At 45.4% G+C, this 19,364-nt stretch overlaps 1 protein-coding gene across 2 annotated transcripts in view; it reads right to left on the reverse strand.

The window, feature by feature from the left end:
* Positions 1–8,009: 8,009 nt before the first annotated feature.
* LOC114764398 (lysine-specific demethylase 6A-like) overlaps positions 8,010–19,364 on the reverse strand; it is a 28,999-nt gene continuing 17,644 nt past the window's right edge. The window contains exons 13-30 of one of the 2 annotated variants that reach the window (XM_028954012.1): positions 19,218–19,352; positions 17,519–17,665; positions 17,192–17,272; positions 16,969–17,076; positions 16,347–16,655; positions 15,077–15,834; positions 13,413–13,548; positions 13,101–13,206; positions 12,356–12,561; positions 12,087–12,148; positions 11,928–12,002; positions 11,658–11,806; positions 11,403–11,517; positions 11,087–11,274; positions 10,689–10,830; positions 10,296–10,422; positions 9,868–10,038; positions 8,010–9,076 (exon numbers count right to left, since the gene is read on the reverse strand). In XM_028954012.1, coding sequence (XP_028809845.1) covers positions 9,059–9,076; positions 9,868–10,038; positions 10,296–10,422; positions 10,689–10,830; positions 11,087–11,274; positions 11,403–11,517; positions 11,658–11,806; positions 11,928–12,002; positions 12,087–12,148; positions 12,356–12,561; positions 13,101–13,206; positions 13,413–13,548; positions 15,077–15,834; positions 16,347–16,655; positions 16,969–17,076; positions 17,192–17,272; positions 17,519–17,665; positions 19,218–19,352 — 3,033 coding nt within the window. In that variant the 3' untranslated portion in view covers positions 8,010–9,058. The remainder of the gene's footprint in view (positions 9,077–9,867; positions 10,039–10,295; positions 10,423–10,688; positions 10,831–11,086; positions 11,275–11,402; positions 11,518–11,657; positions 11,807–11,927; positions 12,003–12,086; positions 12,149–12,355; positions 12,562–13,100; positions 13,207–13,412; positions 13,549–15,076; positions 15,835–16,346; positions 16,656–16,968; positions 17,077–17,191; positions 17,273–17,518; positions 17,666–19,217; positions 19,353–19,364) is intronic. The other variant, XM_028954013.1, reaches the window with a different exon arrangement.

Below are 19,364 nucleotides of genomic sequence, written 5' to 3' on the forward strand. Positions count from 1 at the left end.
GCAAATGAAATGTAAAAATGAAGTTAATCTGTTCGGTTTGCGAAAGCACGATGGCGCAGATTGAAGTGCGGACTTTTTTTTTCCTTCTCGGATGTAATAAAAGGCCAAATGAACAATTAACGGGGGTGAAGTGAGAATTTTGTGAGGAATAAAGAGATCCTCTGAAATTCTGCTTCTGTTCAGAAAAGAAATGAGTTTTTCCGGCGGCCACATTTGCTGGCTCCTTGTGTAATGCAGGCTGGCAGGTCCCAGATCAGCGCTGACTGCGTGTGTCAGGAGCCGAGCTGTGCTGCGTGGGCGGGTGGAACTGGTCCTGGATCAGCCTGTTCAGACACGCAACTCCCACTCTCTGGTTCCTTACTTTAAATGCGTGGAGCTGCGCCAGACCTCTCCAGGTCTGTGTGTGTAGTATGTGAGTGGGAGTGTGTGTGTGTGTGTGTGTGTGTGTGTGTGTTTTAAATGATTTCCTATCTGTCCCGCACTGGGGGAATAAGGTTTAATCCCTGGAAGACAGAGTTTATGGATGGCCAGGATGGAGGGTCACTGAGGTTGTGGCTTTGTATTGAATGAGACGACCTGTGTGGGGGCGTGGAGCAGAATGGGAAAAGCAGTGATGTGTGTGTCGCCCCCCCACCCACCACATCTTCTCTTGCTGGTGCTCTGCTGACGATGTGCAGTACAGTGACCTTTTTCTCATCAGGAACGGTGAACTCGGGCGGTTCCATGGGCGGAATCCCAGAAGAGAAGGTTCTGGAAATAAAGGCGGCTTGTCTCCTCGCATGGCCTGAGGGTCTAACAGCGTTACTGTTATCATTTTAGATGACCACTTCTGCGTAACGCTCATCACAAACGATTCTTTCGAAGATTTGATCACTGAATTCAAATACATTTGAAAATATTAAATATATCTCATATTATGTTTGGGATAATATGAGATTATTCAATTTAATGTAAAATTAATTTCATCATCCATGTGATGATATTCCTTACCCCCAGTTGAGCTGACCGATATCCTTATCAGGTCTGCACCCAATGCTGCAGGCAATCATATACATAATAAAATTTCAATCTGACCAAAAAAACTTTATATATTCCTTTTCCTTTATATATTCCTAATCTAAAAAACAAATTTTGGAAATTGTTATGCACTCACGCCTTTCGCGTCCTGTACATCATGAGGGGGTCCACGGTCGCCACCTTCATTAAACAGCAGTCGGAAGGAGAACTTTCTGACGGAGGGCAGTTAGTGGAGGAATGAAGGGATCAGCGCACCTTCATCGTAACGTGAGGCGTGCAGCTCTGGCCGCTTCTGTATGCGAAGGTGTGTCATTAATATCTGGGTGACTAATGGGGGAGGCATGGCATCTTGCATGCTTTGGCTTGAGGGTGAAAGGGCAAGGTTGCAGGAGTGCATTTAAATGCAGCTGAAGGATCTTTTTACTCTAATTTGGTTAAATGATCTCAAGCAAACATGTTGGTATACATGTTTTTTTTTTTGTTGTTTTTTTTTACATTTTTTTAATTAAATTTGCATGAGAAGGTGGCGGTGAATGACGGCCAAGCCGCCGCACACGAGTCACAAGGAAGAAAGGTTTCACTTCTCCCTTCGGCCCGAGCCGGGGCTTTATTTAGCCGTGGCATCATTTCCTGCTGCTTTTTTCCTCAATGGGTCTGCTATCTGCAACCTCCCCATTAACACTTTCCTCGGCTCCGCCCCCCCTGCGGCCCCATTGGCCGGGCGGCGCAGGGCCCTCCCCCGAAGCTCCCGCCTCTCTTTAAAGAAGGCCATCTCTGTCAGCATGTGACTCAGTGGGAGCGTGAGGGTAATATAGACCAGAGAATGGAGCACAATGAAAGAATGGCGCTTTTGTGTAAGTGAACGTTTTCATGTTTCCTCGGTGGCTGCGGTGTGCCGACATCGAAGCGCTTTTAACTTTGCGCCAGAGAAACAGAGAAGGGGAGCGAAGGGTGGGCAATTACAGGATAACAAAGAAGCAGAAGAGAAAGGGAAGGGAGGAAAAAGTGTGTGTTGCGAGAGAGGAAGTCGATTCAGACAAGAGGAAAGAAAAACTGAGCGCGTTTCCCAGATCACCTGCTGCAACCGCACACACGCCTCGTACGAAAAGGTCAACGGGCACAGACCGACCTGAACTCTCTCTCTCTCTCTCTCTCTCTCTCTCTCTCTCTGTGTGTGTGTGTGTGTGTGTGTGTGTGTTTTTTTTCACCAGGAGCGAGGAGTGGGGAAAGCCACACAGACCGGGGGTCCGGCGAGGGAGAAGCGTCCGGAAACACTGACTGACAGAGCGAGTGGAAACTGTGAGCAGAGGTAAAGATAAAAAAGAAACGAGGCAGAGAGGGAGGAATAGAGATGTGTGTGAGAGAGCGAGAGAGAGAGAGTTTTTTTTTCTCCTGTCTTCATCGCTCATGCTCTTTCATCCTGCTCTTCCTCTGTGGATGAAAGACAGCTGTCACACTCCCCCTCTCCCCAACGCCGAGGAAGCTCATTACATAGAACCCAAGCGGGGAGGGGGGTCGAGTGACAGCCAGCAATCCTGAAGTGTGTGTGTGTGTGTGTGTGTGTGTGTGTGTGTGTGTTGTCAACCATTCAACTTTAATGACTCCAGGACAGTTTCAATCTCTGTATGTAGGTTTTTATTAGCATGACCCTTGACCTCACGAACCTGCCAGAAAACCTGGGAGAGTGTTGTTCTAGAAAGATTTTATGGTTTACGTTCTCTTGTCTTTTTTTGTGGTGAATGTGGTTGTTTTACGTTCTACTGGTTCCACTGGATCCCTGCGAAACGGACAGGAAGTGGCCTGGCAGGTTCCGCCGCTCCATGTGGGTCGTGTCACTTTTTATGAATGAAGCATTGAGTGCTGCGTCGTGATTGGCCAGCCGTGTTGGGCAATCAGAGTGCGGCGCCAAAAAAAAAGGCGGGAAGACCTTCATTACATTCGAAAACGATTATTAATTGAATAAACTGGTGTCCTGTTCTCTTGCAAACATTTACATAAAGTCGCTCAGGGCAACGGGCAAACATTTACGAGAACAAACAGGAAAAAAAAAAACGAACGGGCGTGACGGTACGCTACTCGCTACGCGAATGGCTCCATGCGTCCCGCAATCGTACCGGTGACACCTCGCACGCTGACCTCATTCGCTCGCCGCCGGCTATACATAGTCGCAGGAAACGCGGGGGGACAATGAGCCGCTAAATTTAGACCACCTATAACTAACCCCCAGGGCAGAGAGAGAGAGAGAGACCTGGTCTGGTTTTAATGGAGACCTTCTCTGTTCTTCTGTGGTGGTTTTTGCCTTCTTCAGAGGGTCGTTCGGGCCTTCTCAGAGAGAGAGAGAGAGAGAGAGAGAGAGAGAGAGAGCAGGGTGAAAATGGGCCGTAACTGCAGGTCAGCGTTCCCATGTAAAGGGAGCAGTGAACCCGATCAGCCTGTCTGTCCTTATCACGGCCCCCGCGCTTCCGCCATCAGCCGCGGCGGCGCGGGAACAAGTGGCGTTGCATAAACACGCAGATAAGGCAACCGTAACCCCGGCCTCAACCCGCCCGGCCCCGTCCCCGTCCCACCTGCGCATTACGGCCTCAGATCCGGATCCTCGGAAGGCCGTTATTCACACGAGCCGGACTCGTTACGCTGCATGGAGCGCCCAGTCCATCTGAAGGAAACCATGTTCATGGCATTTTAAGGTGCCGCCTGCCCACCGTTTACTGCCGTATCAAGGCTTGGCCTGTGTTAATTGTGTAGTGAAGGCTTTGGGTTTGTAGTTGTTGTTCGACCTTTGAAGCAACTTCTCCCATCTTCCCGTGCTGTGTACCGTCATGCGTTTGTTTGGTGCGAATTATTCATCCAGCGGCAGGACTCGTGGAGTAGAAGTTTAATTGTATTTTTTGCTGAAGGTGCGATGTCTGGCAGGTGGAACCCCAGCGTCACTTTTCCGGCCCTGAAACGCGGGGCCGATGAGTAAACCTGCGCGGCCACTCGGTCACACATTTACCAGCTCCTCTTTGAAGTCGACGGCCAAGTCTGTGGCAATACAATCATAACCATAAACAAGTTCGGTTCCCACAGGTTCCCGATGAGCAAGGTGTTTTTCACGGGCGCACACACACACACACACACACACACCGTTCCATCAGTTGTGTTGGTTGCACAACGGGAGGAAGTTTTCCATTGGCGTGTTTTTGATTGCAGGGTAACTGAAGAGAGGTTGAGTGCTGAGGAGGTACATGCCCGGATGAATGGGATCGGTGTTTATCGCCTGAAACGGCCTTAGTCAGCCACGCTAATCTCGGCCTGTTTAAAAATGGAGGTGTGCCCCCTGTTTAACTTTCCACAGCTTGTACCCAAGGCCGGGGCGCTCGCGGGTCTGTTTGATCTTCGTTTTTCCCCCCCACGTCATGACAGCCTGTTCGGCCGATAATCTCCCCGAACACGGTTGTGTAAGAGCGGCGAAGAGATGAGAGGGCTCGGAAATGCACACCGGGCTCGTCCGAAAAGCCAGAAATTGGGGCTAAAAGTTTGTTCAGTAAAATGTATGGCTCTAAATTTTTTCCTTTTTACAGGGACAAGAGCACGTGGGGACCCCCGGAGACGGGTTCGGCTTAACTCCCACTGATTGATAATGAGCGTAGATTCAGTTCTCCTTCCACACCCCAATTCCTTAAAATCCCCGTCTTCCACTGCAGTGGGTAAGATTACTCTGAAATCGTGGTGTGTGTGTGTGTGTGTGTGTGTGTGAAGGGGACGGTTTGAAACGACCGACAGGATGCGGCGTGTAGCCCGCAGGGATGGCTTCCCAGGGAGAACACGGGCTGCTCAATAGTCAGTGTAGATCCTGTACCACACGCAGCAGCTACATCTGGCTACTGGGTCTCCAAGGTTCTCCGGTGTTCTGACGGGCCGCGCCCGGGACCTTCATGGCGGCGGCAGGAAATGAATAGGAACAGCCGAGCTGCTTTATTCCCCGGAGGGCGTTTGGAAGTTCACCGCCGGTTGTGAAGGTGCTGAACCTGGCATACAGTGTAGAAATCTGTGTGGTTTAAAGCTACAGCTACATTGTCTGCTGGGTTTCAGCGACTCTGCAGATCACGGCTCTCCATTAAAAGTGTACCGAATCATAATTGAAGTATTTTGCTTTTTATTAAAGGGACTTTTAAAAATTGGCATTATGTGTATTGTGATCTTTTTTTTTTTTTTTTACTCGCCTCTATGACGCATCGAACGTTCTACTTTAATTTGACCGGTTGAATACTAGTGTGTTCTTTTGAATAATGTGACATGAAGGTGACATGAAGCCCTTACGATGGGCGTCAACTGAAAGCACGCAGGCGGGAACAGATAACAAAAGAAAAAGGGAAGAATACACGTGAATACACGTTCCACTACATCCAATTTCAAGCCAGCGTACGAAGTAATTTACTGTTCTACCGACACAGTAGCAGGCGGGACCTCCGGGCGGAGCTGACTCTTCACCCGACACTCGAGGGCGTGGTCGGCGTCCTCAGCCGAGGCGCGTCGTACGCATCTGACGTTTCGTTTCCTGACGTCTCCCGAGCACTTTGCTGTCAGGTGGAACGCAGGGCGCCGCTGGCGTCTTCACCTTCCCCATTTAACTGGCTCCAAAATGCTCAGCAGGGACATTCCAAATGGCTACCAGATTTCACACCGTCCAGGTAGATTATCAAAGGTTTACTGTTATTAATTAGCAAGGGGCCAAGCATGTGACTCTCAGATTAAAAAGTAAAACATTAATACCTGGAATGTGTTTTGAATAAATTTGCTTGATTAAAAAGACAGAAAAACATTTCTCTCAGTGTTAAAAAGCTTTCAACCCTTCCGGTGGCTTCAAACCCAAAAAGATATGATCTATTACATAAACAAAACGTGTGTTTATAGCAGAGAAACAAAGGGAGGGATTGAAGGCAATTGTCCCCACAAAGTGATTTATGCTCAGACTCATCTCTGATGGATTTATTCTTCTTCATTCAGAATCCTATTGTTGACGACTCTCCTGCAATAGGTTTTATGCAGAATTAACAGTATTGTGATTTCGTAATACTGAAATTATTATTGATTATATTAATACTACTGCTGCTAATAATATGTCCTGCTGAGGGTGAATGATCCTTGTGCCTGATGGCACCTGTGACCTTAGTGTGGCTTAAGCTATAATTGAAAATCAATGAATGAGGTATTACTACAAATACTACTACTACTAATAATGATGATGATTATGATGATAATAATAATTGTGAATATAGCGGTAGTCTACAATAAGCCTACATAATTCATATTAGTTCATGAGTGTGCAACATAATGACGACAAGACTCAAGGATCAATTCAGAACAGAACCCATTGGCATTTTTTCTAAAATGCACTGGTAATTACTAGTTTTAAAAATAGTGCTTAAGCAACTGGCAAATCTGTAATTTAATGTTCTGCTGATAGTGTTTCTTGTCTAAATTCCGCTCTGTCATCTGAACACTTCTCTAAAGCCGTTTTTGGACCTGCTGACATCCGTCTGTGACCTGAATGCTCTCACTGACACACATGCAGTTGCCATGAATGAAGGAAATTCTCCGGTGACTTCTGACACAGCCCTCAGTATAAATCAACACGGCAAGGTAAACCTCGCGGCCTGGCGCCTCGCGGCGAGTCAGGTATTTAACCTGCTTTTAATCTCCCCACTCGCTGCACCCTCCTCGACTTCACCTCTCACCCACTTCAAACACAAGAGAAGCCCTTCTTCCTGACCTCACCTTCCCCTCCGGCCTGCTCGGGTAAAACAGGCCGCGGACTGGCGAGAAAAACGCGGCTACAGGTCGGTGACGCGGTGAGCTGTCCACGTGAAAGTCAGTTTTGTGCTTTGATGGCATCACGGTGGACGAGGATGTAGCCGACGCTGCTGTTGAGTTTGTCAGACTACTTATATTTCTCCTAAAAACGGAGTAATAATGTGTTTTTTTTTTTTTTTTTTTTTTAACTACTGTTTAATGACCTTTTCCAGTTTGTTTTTTCTGTCTTCCATGTCTTGTCTTAATTTTATGCCAGGCTGCAAAAATAACAACTTTGAAACTAAAGTGTTCCATCAACCTGTCAAGTGATCTATCAATCAAAAAGGGGCAGTGGTGGCCTATTGGGTTAGGAAGCGGACCAAAATCTGAAGGTCGCCGGTTCGAGCACCGTCCCCAGACACTGCTCCCGGGCGCCTGTCATGACTGCCCACTGCTCACCAAGGGTGGCGGTTAAAACGCAGAGGAAAGCATGTGTCACTGTGTGCTGTGTATCACAATGAAAATCACTTCACTTTTCAATCAAAAAAAAAAAAAGTCTTAAATACAGTTTGATGGTCTAGCCAGCTAGATGACGTGCCGCTACACATTCTTATTATGTCAACTGTTTACATGAAGGCCAGTGCGACAGACCACATTCAGTCAGAGTGCAGATATAGCGATATGCCGGTACCACTTCATTTCATCTTAGCAATCATGTTCCAATACTGTGGTCTAAGGTGATGTAGTAAAAAGATATCAGGGTTTCACTGAATGTACAAATGCAAATGCATTTGATAGTACGAGCATCTGTTTGTAAAACGTTCCCCTCGGTTTATGTTGACGACTAGACCCCGAACAATCAGTCAGTCGTGTGTTCCGCCAATATAGCTCCAAAATGACAAATTATTTCATTAAGATGGAACACGTTAATTTACAAATGTTACACTGTGTATGCATATATTACAATCATTAGAAATGATTCATAAATGAAATAGGATCAATGCAGAAACCCCGATCTATCTACCAATCAACCAAAAAAAAAAAAAAAAAAAAAGGTACAAGGTACTTATCAAAATGGAGGTGGAGATGCAAATTCGACCACTACCATTTTTCCGGACAATCTAACACAAGAATCAGACTACTGCCGTCTCTACTACTACTGCTTGTCACTTAATAACTGCGTCATTTTAGAAATGAGACAACCAGGCACAGTAAAATACTCTTTACCACAATTTTAAACAGTATGCTTTATGAAAATAAAATGTACGTAAATTATTTGACAACTTATTGTTTAATAACTCATAAAACATTCTTCAAACAATAAAACAATTTTAATGGTTTCTGTACAACGCTTGCTAATCTGTTTTATTTATATATAGAAAACGTAAGAGGAGTAGTGTTTAAATGACAACTCCTTCAAATTTAATGGCAGGTACTCTGGAAAAAATAACAGCATTCCATTCAACAAATATCTTCAAGCAATAAATATGTATTTATAAATAGTGTAAATTTACATCAAGATTAGAAACAATGAAACAAAAAGGAGAAAAATCACAAATTAAACTTTATTCCTACGTCTATGTGCAACCCATTTTTCTTTGTGACTTGGCTGTTTAATTTTTTTTATTATCTAAGAAAAAAATTCTTAGTTTCAAAATAACAAAAAAACATAAAAGCAGTAAAAAGGAAAAAGGTCACCTAACTCTTCACATTACAAATTTCTTGTATATTTCCCATCCAAAGTTCATAAAATTCATAACATACAAAGGAAGAGAGAAAAAGAGGCTAGACTAGAGTTCTAGCCAAAAGGGGAGAGATCTCGAGACTGAAGAAAAAGGGCATCACCCCATTAACAAAACCAAACTCCCAAGTCAGTAGTCTTTATGTGACAATACCTGTTGTGACGGACAATATATACAAAAAAAAACAATAAAACTAATAAGAAAAGGAAAAAAGAAGAAAAGATTTCCACAATGTTCTCCCCAGTCTGCTGATTAAATGTCCGTCTGCAGAAGAGCTCAACAGCCTGGCTGGGGGAGGTCTGTAGAATGAAAGTGCGCCCACTACCGCCCCCTGTAGGCTGCCATGTCCCATTTTTTTCTTCAACAGGTTGCATAGACACACACAGCCGCCTCCAGCCATTGCCACGGAGGGCAGCCATGCCAGCGGCTGCCTTGACTTTCCTGAATATCAGAAATGGTCCTTTTATTTAGCGGAGTTCCTGTAACGCACCATTACAGTCCAGACAGAGCTAATGCTGTTAATGTCAAGAGGAATGCTGAGCCTGCAAGAGAAAAGAATGTGATGGTTTCAATGGTTCTGACCATAACTAGCAGCCTTGCAATTGTGTTAAAAATTTGAAGGGCTTGCTCGCTTGATAGAGATTTTCTGGTGCCTTTATTTCAGCAACAGAGACATATAGGATCTACACACAGTGTGCAACATTTTGTGCACAAATGGGCAGCTGGTGGTGTCATTTTCATCTGCACCATCTGTGACCAGGGCCGCAACTGCGTGGGATGAGATGGTTGGGAAAAACTGCCCGTCAACAACTGCTATGAACCAGAGTTACAGGAGAAGCCAGGGGCTGTGGCGCGAACATACTTCTGATCTAAAATGCAACATTAGAGCCACACTGCGAAAGCGCCGCAAAGAATCAGGCCATGCTGGCTACTAAAGGAAAAAGGAAGAAAGCATAACCAAATAAAAGGTGGGAATAATAAAAGCCTGCAGTGCAAAACAACACAATTTCACTCCCAAAAAAATGGGACTGAAGAACTCAAAAGCTGCTGTGAAGTAATACGATCTGTTCGAAGGGAAACTGAAACATGTTAACAGGAGAGATCCTGCCAGCTAACCCATCAGAGTGAATATGAAACTATTGACGAATGCAGATCATGGCGACTGGTCTAAATACCGGAATTGTACAAGCTATAACCGTGCACCTTTTTTGTTGCTTATCACATTCCAAATAATGGCAAGGTCATGGACGATGGGAAAACTGCGAGCAGAAAGCTTCCCTGAGTGTAAACTGATACGAAGTCGGTGGTTCGAGGAATTAATTTAAAAACGTACTATTGTGAACTGGTCGTAGGCTTGCATGAGATCCTCCATCTTGTGCTGTTCCAGCACAACGAAGTCCTGCAGATCGTTGCTGCCCTTCCTCGCGCAGTCCTGACACTGCACCACGACCGTCTTCCGAGAGTACGTCTCGCTCTTCACAAACAGAAGATTGAATACCTCCACCTGAAAAACAAGAGTCCAGCGTCATTGTAAATATTTTTAAAAATTACAGTTTATTCAGAAATGGAAATTTAGAAAAGATGTAACCAGAATTTCGTTCGTTTTTTTTTTCTCCAGCAAAATGAAAGCCGGTGGAAAAGCTATTCTCTTAACTTCTCGATTTCTGAAAAGCGGAGCTGATCTAACATCTGCCCATTATGCATAGATTTTTTCGCTGGTGTTTTTAGAACAGGCTGCGCTGGAGAGCGACGCTCGCTCACCTCGCAGATGCTGCAGTAGTGGGCCGGTTCGTCTCTGCTCCTGCCGTGCCAGATGGTCTCTTTGCCTGCCTGAGCCAACGCCTCCTTTAATGCTTGACACTGCTTCAGAGTCCTCAGCAAGCAGAACCTGGTGGAGCAGAGAACATTCAGACACATTATAGGCAGCAGAGCACAACTCCCTCTAGTGGCCAGGTGTAAAATGGAACAATATAGAGATGTAAAAATTTACTTTAATAAGACCACAATGACAGATAATATCTTATAATATATGATACAGTAAATATACCGTTTAATACCATTTGTCTGATCTACACAAAGTTGAGTATACAGAGTCTTATTTTGAGAATCATTTTAAATAATGTTATGGTGCAATTAGATGGAAAAAAAACATACTTGATCATCTCAAAGAGCCTCTGGTCCGACACTTTGATGTTTCTAGCCATGTTCCAGGAGAGATGCACCATGGGAACGACAGACTTCACACTCTGAAGCTTGTTCCACTCGTAGCGCTCTAATGCCAGTTTGTACTGGTATGCTGAGGGGTAAAAGAGCAAAGAAAAAAGCTCATTACAGCAACAGCCACACCAGTTTTAATCATTTAAATGACAGACCCACAAAGAAACACGTACTTTATGTTATAGAATGATGATTATCATCCGATATATGGGATAGGTATATCTCCTAATTGCATGAATGAATTGGCCTAAAGTCCTCATAAAATCATACCTGCTTTAAGCTATTTAAATGCTGATTGTGCACAAGGTGAGAGAAAAAGAACCAGCTGAGCGTACCAGTGAGAGGGCCCACATTCCACGAGATGTTATTGCACCAGCCAATGGCCTGGACCCAGTGAACTGTTCCCGTGTTCAGCCACACCAGGTCCCCCGGCCTCTGAATGAATCGGTACACCGGGACGTTGGCCTCGTACAGATCCTCCAGATTCGGCCACCATGAGCCCATGAGGAAATTTATGTTGTTTCTGGGATGAGAACAAGTGGATGCACAATTGTCATGCAAAATTGACAAAAGTCCCGCTTGATCCAAATTTATGTGACTTCTTTGAATTGAACTAAGACAGGACAATGATGTAAGGTGCAACAAACGTACTTTTCGCAGAACTCGCTCATGATGCCCCAGTACGGCTCCGGCACTGCAAACCACTCACAGTCTCCCGGCCCAATGTTTATATTCACTGCACAGAAGTTGTTGTGCTCCTGGTGACCTAGAACAGCGGGATGGAGAAAAGAAAAAACATATTTAAAACTACCAAATAAAAAAAAAAAAAAAAAAAAGTTTCAATAAGGTGGGGAATCTATAACACAGCTATAAATGGTTCCATTGAGTGTGTGTGTGGCCTCTCACCTGGCGTCCTACTGCCGGGCACCTTCATGCAGAGCTGCACGGTGTTCATGCCCAGAATGGTGTGGCCCACGTGACTGAGCAGGTTCCCAGCAGACACAACCCGAGCGAAGGCCGGCAGCTTACTCAGCTCCTGGAGCTGCTGCTTCCACCTGCGCGCAGAACCCAGGAGTCAACCAGAACGTCTGGTAAACCCTTCTGAGGAACCGAGGAACCTGGTTTCTCACGATAAAACTACATTTACAATACGAAAGCAGCCGGACATTTTCTTACCTTCTCTCATCTGAAACATCGATGTTCGTCCCATATTTGACTTGTTTGAAAGGACCCCTCCTCCTCCTGACAACACTGGAGCGAGAGAAGTCACAACAAGGTTTAAAAAGTTACAAGGATAAAGAAAACGGAAGAGCTCTGCAGAAGAAAGCTACATACTTCTCCGAGGAGGTCATCTCAGAGTCGGAGAGCTCCTTTTGGCCCTTTTTCTCATTCTCCTCCTGAATGAACAAAGACAGATGAGCATGCTGACATCTCCTGTATCACTGTAACACCTTTTATCCCAGCCGGCGTATATGCCTGAGTGACAAGCGCAGCTTCTTCAGTCTTTGAGCAACACGGGGAGGGAATGGCTCTATAATTAGTGCACATAATCCCATTCATCTGCAGCAGAAGTAAGATTTAAATCAAAATGAACAGACACAGACCCGCAGAGACTCCTGGAAAGACGCAGCCTGGTACTGGGCGTATTTCGCTATGGTGGTCTGGGATCGGGCGCTCTCACAGCGCCACGTCTTCTTGCTGCCCGTGGCATCCCAGTTTTCATCGGCTGGCTGCGAGAGCTGCGTCCACACCTCCACCACGTGGTCGGGGTTGGCCTCCACCAGGGTCTTTGTGGAGAACAGACCCAGGTCTGAAAGCAAGGGAGGACAAAAAAAAGGAACAAATGAGACCGACAAAGGATAATTTACCACCGAGGGACACTGGGATGCAGAGCTAAGATGTAATGCTGCACTTGTCCTGCAGATGGCGCCCGTTCCACACATCATAGATGCTAAACTGCATAATGCATCCAGCATGCACTTCAAAAAAGTATGTGAAGATTACATGAAAATAGTATCTTAAAAGTATGTATATGAAGAATGGCAAGAAATAAGCAAAAAACTAAGACAGAAAGTCTACTATTTACAGGAAGTCGGCTTCCACAGCATTTCACGCTGTAGCTCAAATGATAGAAAAATTGTCCTTGGTAACAATAATAGCTTATGCTGTGCAAACACAGATTCATTCTGAAGACTCTCTCATCTCCATGGTAACGCCATGATGAAATGGCCTTCACAGTACAATGCTTCCACAGCCTTTGGCCTAAGAGAAGTAGTTATGATAGTCCTTGTGGCTCATGGGATGTGTGTGTGAGAGACAGGGGAAAGGAAACAGAGATGGGGAACCGACCGAGTTTGAGGGCGCCAGCGAGCCCACGGATGACTGTGACTGGGTTGGAAGGGTTCGTGCAGAACTGATGCAGAGGAGGAAAGAAGGCATCTCTTTTATTCTCGAGCTGCAGACCGATAGAAAAGGACTCAAGTTAAACAAGGGTAATGTCTGACAGTGTTCATATAATAAGTAAAATAGTTTTAAATGACCACAGGTAACACGATAATTAAGACCCAAACTGAAATTGACAATTTATGAGCCACAATTACGGCTTTGGTTAAATTTTTTATGGAAAACAGCTACTTCTGTGCTTGCTCCAGGGACACTCACATAGATGCTCGGCGTCGGAGGGTTGAGCTTGTCTTTTGGCAGGGCAGGTGAGGGGGGCGGTGGTAGGCGGGGAGGGGGGCACTTATCCAACAAGATGCTGCTGCTGCTGCTGGACAAACCATTCTTGCCCAGGTTCCTGTTGGAGAGAGAGCATATTTCCATATCATACAATGTACACTACATTCAATGTACACTACACTGACACTCACACACACATTTTGCTTCGCTTTGCTCAGTGGCACCTTGGTGGTTCTGGATTTAAACCCACAAACTTCCGATTACTGGTCCGTAAGGTTCAAAAAATTCTAATTGAGGAAAAAATTTTGGGACAAACCGAATAAAAAAAGTGGAACACAAATGACATTGATTCTCCCTGATAAAAATCTAGAGCACAGTTTCTTTACTTCTAAATTGTACTGATTGCCCTGTCCAATGTCTTCATAATATAATTCACACCATAAAGAAGCAGACCTGTTGCAAATATAACACACACACACACACACACACACACACACACACACACACATATATATATATATACGAGAGAGAAAGAGAGTGAGACAAAAGATAGACAAAACATTTGTTCTGAATGATGCAAAAAAAAAAACAAAAAAAAAAAAAAGTTTTTAGTTTTTAATGCCCTTTTATAATTATGACACGATATTGGTATGTTACCCTCAGTAACAACATAATACTGTTGATTGTGCAATATGCTGCAGAGCAGATTTCTTTCACATGGTACCTTTTGCAACAGAAGCGGTACTGGTAGCAATGGCACCAACGGGCAATATCGATATGGGCCCCACGTTCAGAACAGTTCCACTGGACTACCCTCCTCCCAACACAATTACACAAGACAGATCTGCCAAATACGAACGCACCACTGAAAATCAACACCATAACAAGGTCATTAATAAGCAATCATAAACCCATTTAATCCATGTAACAATCAGCACCACAGACAGCGCCTCTATTATTCAGTAGCTACGTGGACTGAAATGTCCGGACGTGCTCTCTAATGGTCATTAGAGTGTTTAATTTGACTGTTCACACCCGACTCCCAGTTTATCTGATTCGACTGAACAGCAGAGGGAGACATTTCAACTTTCCAAAACTAAGCGCATCGGTCTTTCCCCCCCCACAAACAAATCATATTTGACAATAACATGAACATGTTAAAAATAAGCCACGGCTGCCAAAATAAAATGTTAATTCGACTAGTTGTGGTGCCGCAGATTATTTTTGTGCTTGTTTGTCTTGTTTCGAGGAGTGTTTAAGAATATCAGCACTAACAAAGGCCACAATTCCAGTCAAATATGAATCACTGTGAACTCCAGCACTTTCCCTTTTGTCTCCTAGTTTTAGTACAAGTATACCAGTAGTATGCTAGAGTAAATTCCACTAAATCACCAGAACTTACCAGTGAGGCCATAATTTGTGTTTTAAATGTAGAATTGAAACTATGTTTTGTCTATTTTAATAAAAACGGAAAGATGAATAAAAGAGTACAGTAAGTGCCATAGTGATCACTTAGAATAAATAAAAAAACATAAATAAATGGACCAGTAAGACAGACTGTACACAGAGGACCAAGACAGCCAGCGGTTCATTTTCATGAACTGCTGAACTACCACTAAACTACTGATGGTGGCCGACTGGCTCACCTGCAGGCCTTCAGCAGGTCGGTGGAGGTGGGGTAGATGGAGACTGTGGAGGAGCAGCGCTGGGAGCGTAGAGGGGCCTTTAAACACACCTCCGCCGGCTCCACCTTCAGCGGGCTCCGAGAGTCTTCCGAACAGGCCCCTCCCCCGCTGCCGTTGACGACCGTGTTGGTTGGTGGCGTCTGTGCGGCTTTGTTAAGGCTGTGGCGGGCTTCAGCGGATCCCGGTGAGGGCGTCGCCGTGGACATAGCCGACGCTGGGGAGGGTGCCGCAGAGCACCCCGGCCCTCCCGGCTTTGGCCCCAGGGCCACATGGTTGACCCTGGTTGCCCCTGGTGGCGTAGAGTCACCCTCCTTTCCCATGAGCAGGGCGGAGAGCTGGGGATTGTCTGAAGAGAGGCCGCCGCTGGGAGAGGGAGCGTGGTGGTTTGTGGAATTTCCAGTGGCCGGTCGGACGTGATTGGACAGTCCCTGGGTGGCAGAGACAGTGGCTGTGGCAGTGCTCGGACCAGCATTGGGTACGGCCCCCGCTGCACTCTCTTTGGTTGGGGGGGAGCCTGAGGTAGCAGTGTGCGAGGACGAGGACGGGGCAGAAGGAGACGAAGAGGACAGGTGGTTGACAGAGGGCTCTGATGGGACGCTGGGTGTGGCCGAGTGGCCGACCTGATTGTGAGTGGCGGGGCTGTTAGCCAATCCAGCAGAGGAGGGAGGCCGCTCACCATTAGGACCTGCCCAATGCGAACCTGGACCTTTCTGAAGCCCCTGAATACAAAGAGAACAATTAATTAAAAACCACCCATTTTAAAATACGGTTAGTAATTACATTAATAAAGTAAGGTTTTGAACATGCTCCTTGGAACAGATTTCCCTGTTTGTTTCCTCCTCTCATTCTGACAGTGGAGGTTTCAAAGATATTACACATATATGCATTTGCCACAATGTCCACTTTCAACCGCATCAAACAGGGGGCAGTATTTCACCAGGAAGTGGCGGGGTCCATCCCTAACGTAAGAAACGGTACCTGGTCCGCCTGGACAGTTTTGTGGATCGCCCAGTTGTTACGGAAAGGTGCATTTCCATTTCACGTTCAGAGCCGTGGACGTGACTTATGACCACATTCGTTAACATTTCCACACTGAACCCAGTGACCGCTGCGCTGTGTAGATGGGGGTGTGGTCACCCTGGAGGGATTTTCGCTGGATCAACTTGTACCAATTTGCAGTGACCACTCATGGGCAACGGACGAACATCAGCAGGAGACAGATCGAGGTTACCTGAGTGGCGTTTAGGTGCTGGCTCTTCCACGAGTCCTCCGGGCTTGTTGTGCAGTTGTGAGGTAGTGCGTTGGGGTGCAGGTAAGGCACGTCTCCGTTGGTTCCCGCCCCTGCCGCGTGATTATTGCTGACAGAGAGAGCGGGGCTGCCCGGGAATGGCCCGTTGGGCAGTAGGGAGGGGCAGGGAGGGCGGGGGTTTGAGGTGGAGGGCCTTGAAGAGGGTTCGTGGGGATGTGAAGGCAGTGATGGACCCGCCAAGGGACCGTTAGGGAGAGAGGGCCGAACCTGCCCCGACGCATTCTGCCTCATCTGTTACACACAACACACACACATTATACAACGTCATCTCACCCAACCTATTACACTCACTTCCTACTCAGTGTGAATGGAGGGTGTCAGAACGTGCATCACGTCACCATACTGTTACAGGATACAGGACAATAATAAATAACAACCAATGGTGATGCGCCTCAAAAGTGTCCTGACTTAAACAGTTGCTGGAAACCTTTTTATTCCCCAACAACTGAAACGCCCAGAAATCGAATATCGCAAATCGAATTAAATTTCGGCATTCTTTCCGGTTTCAATAAACAAACATATGATGAAATGATGAAAACAATACCTGTTGCTGGTTCTGCTGCATGAGCGACAGCTGAGCTTCCAGCTGATGCAACATCTGCATCTGCGGCGGCTTCAGATTGGCCCGGTTGTTCCGTAACTGTTCCAGGATCTGTAGGAGGCACGGCAGGGACAGAGGAGCTCAAAAAGAATTCAAAGGAAGCCACAACGTCTAAGAACTCTTCCCAATATACACGCACGGGTGCATTTAAAGTGCTGTAGCTTACCTGTAGCTTCTGTGGTGACATGTACCAGTTAGAGACTTGCTGCTGCGAGGAGTTATTATTAGTCCATGACTCTGAGGGGCTCTATAGGCAGAAACGAAAAGGGAGGAAATAAACAAATCTCACATACGCAACCTGAGAAACACAACCTGAAATCATCCAGAAAACAAACATTTTGTTTTAAAGCAGAAAATCTGAACTTGACTGAGCGCGGTGTAGCTCTACCCCGGTATCTGTAGGAAACGGCGAATCACAGTGACCACCAACGCCAGTGCGGCCACGCCAACTCTCGCACGACCCGCCGCCACGCCTCGAGTAACGAGTGTGTACCTTGGCCGGGCTGGAGGTCCGCTTCCTCTTGCCGGGACTCGACTGCTCCTCTCCCTGGCTGACAGGGCCTACATGAGGGGGCAGCGACTGGGTCGGACCGTGAGCGCTGCCCAGGCCTCCGCCTGTGCTGTTGTGTGGTTTGCATGCCTGGAAAGTTGTTTTAATGATTGGAGAGCATAGAGGAGATTGGGGTTGAAAGTAGAATAATAGAAAGAAGAAGAAAAAAAGAAGCAAGAAACAGACAAAAGCAGGAAAGCAGTGTGATTCCTGCATTCAAAAACTCATATTTCACATAATATACAATAATCCTCAAGCAAGTATGCATATACCCTGACCATAGAACCACGGGAAATTACATTATTAGTGGAACAACCTGCACACAGAGTACGTTTTCATGCACATCACTCAGTTATAGAGCACAATTTACCGACACACACATTTTTTAATTATTCAGATTTACATAACTCAGGGATTCAGGGGGGTTTAACCAAACAAGGCTTGACTTGATTGAACAAGCAGTGCCTTGCTAAGGGTCCATTCAAAAACTATTTCTAATTTTCTGATAAATTCAATGGCCACCTTCAAAGGCCAGGATATCTTTAATAAATAAATAAACAGTAAATAATTTTTTACAATTCTGTGCAGGCTTGAAAAGTGATGTGCATGCAAACCGTAGCAGTAAGCCCCCAAAATACCAAGAATAATTTCATCAGGACTCCATTGTTTTGATTGAAGGCAATGATCAAACTTGAACAAAGTCCATTAATTCCAGGAGAATCTAATTCATGCGAAGGAATGTAGCAAACGCGCCAACTCCAATAAACACTGACATACCAACTACTCACAGTAGCATATTCTGTAATTAACGTCAAGAGTTCAACGACTTTGTTCTTACTGATTTGCAGAATTATTTGTAATTAACGCAGCACAAGCTTCAATTTTTGTGGAACTTATGGACTATAAAATTAGATATGGACACAGAAGTACAGCACATTCGGAACCAAATTTTTTGTAACGACTATGGAACAACGGTCCCTGTCCTTTCAGTTAATGTGGACTTCATTCAACAATTGATCGCCTTCTCGTGTGCATAACCTTTTAGACCTTAAGTAATCAACGGTGACAATTTGTTCAACCGTATTATTAAATCAAAAATAAACAATAAAAAGCAGAATGTGTCAGTAAAGAAGAATAAATAAAACCTGAACACTGAAACCGAAAACTATGCATCATGAATGCACCAGTAACAATGCTGTGTACACCATTGTACTGTGCCATCGATGAACACACACTCACACAGACATACACACACACGCGCATTTAAAGTGATTAAAGTGCACCGCCTTCAAGCAGAAAAGGGGTTCTGCAAAATTAGGGGACGTTGGGAAATAAGCAACTGCAATCTATTCAAATATACATTTATAGGAAATATAAAAAATAAATAGACAAAAGACAGTACAACTAAATCTACGCTAGTAAGACCAAACCACATGGACCAAACACTTTTTTAAAATATATATATAAAATATATATAAAAAAGTAAAATGTCCATTAGATGAGGTATATTTTAAACCTTGCCCTATGTAAGATTGATGTATATAGGTTTACTAGAAGAAATGTCGGGTGGTGTGTTTGGTCGGTGTGGCTGGGCCGTGTTGAGGGTGGGGGTGGGTGTTCTGGGTGTGCTCTATCTTCTCACCTGCTGCGTCGTGCTGAGCGCGCCCTGTCTGGAGGTAAGCTCAGCTGGGATTGGGAGGCTCCAGGCTTCCTCAATACTAGGAAGCATTTTACTTTTACTCTGTAGACTAGTGTGTTGGAGGTTACACAACTGAGCCTAGGACGAAAA

This window comes from Denticeps clupeoides, chromosome 15, assembly GCF_900700375.1.
Source record: "Denticeps clupeoides chromosome 15, fDenClu1.1, whole genome shotgun sequence".
Taxonomy (NCBI): Eukaryota; Metazoa; Chordata; class Actinopteri; order Clupeiformes; family Denticipitidae; genus Denticeps; species Denticeps clupeoides.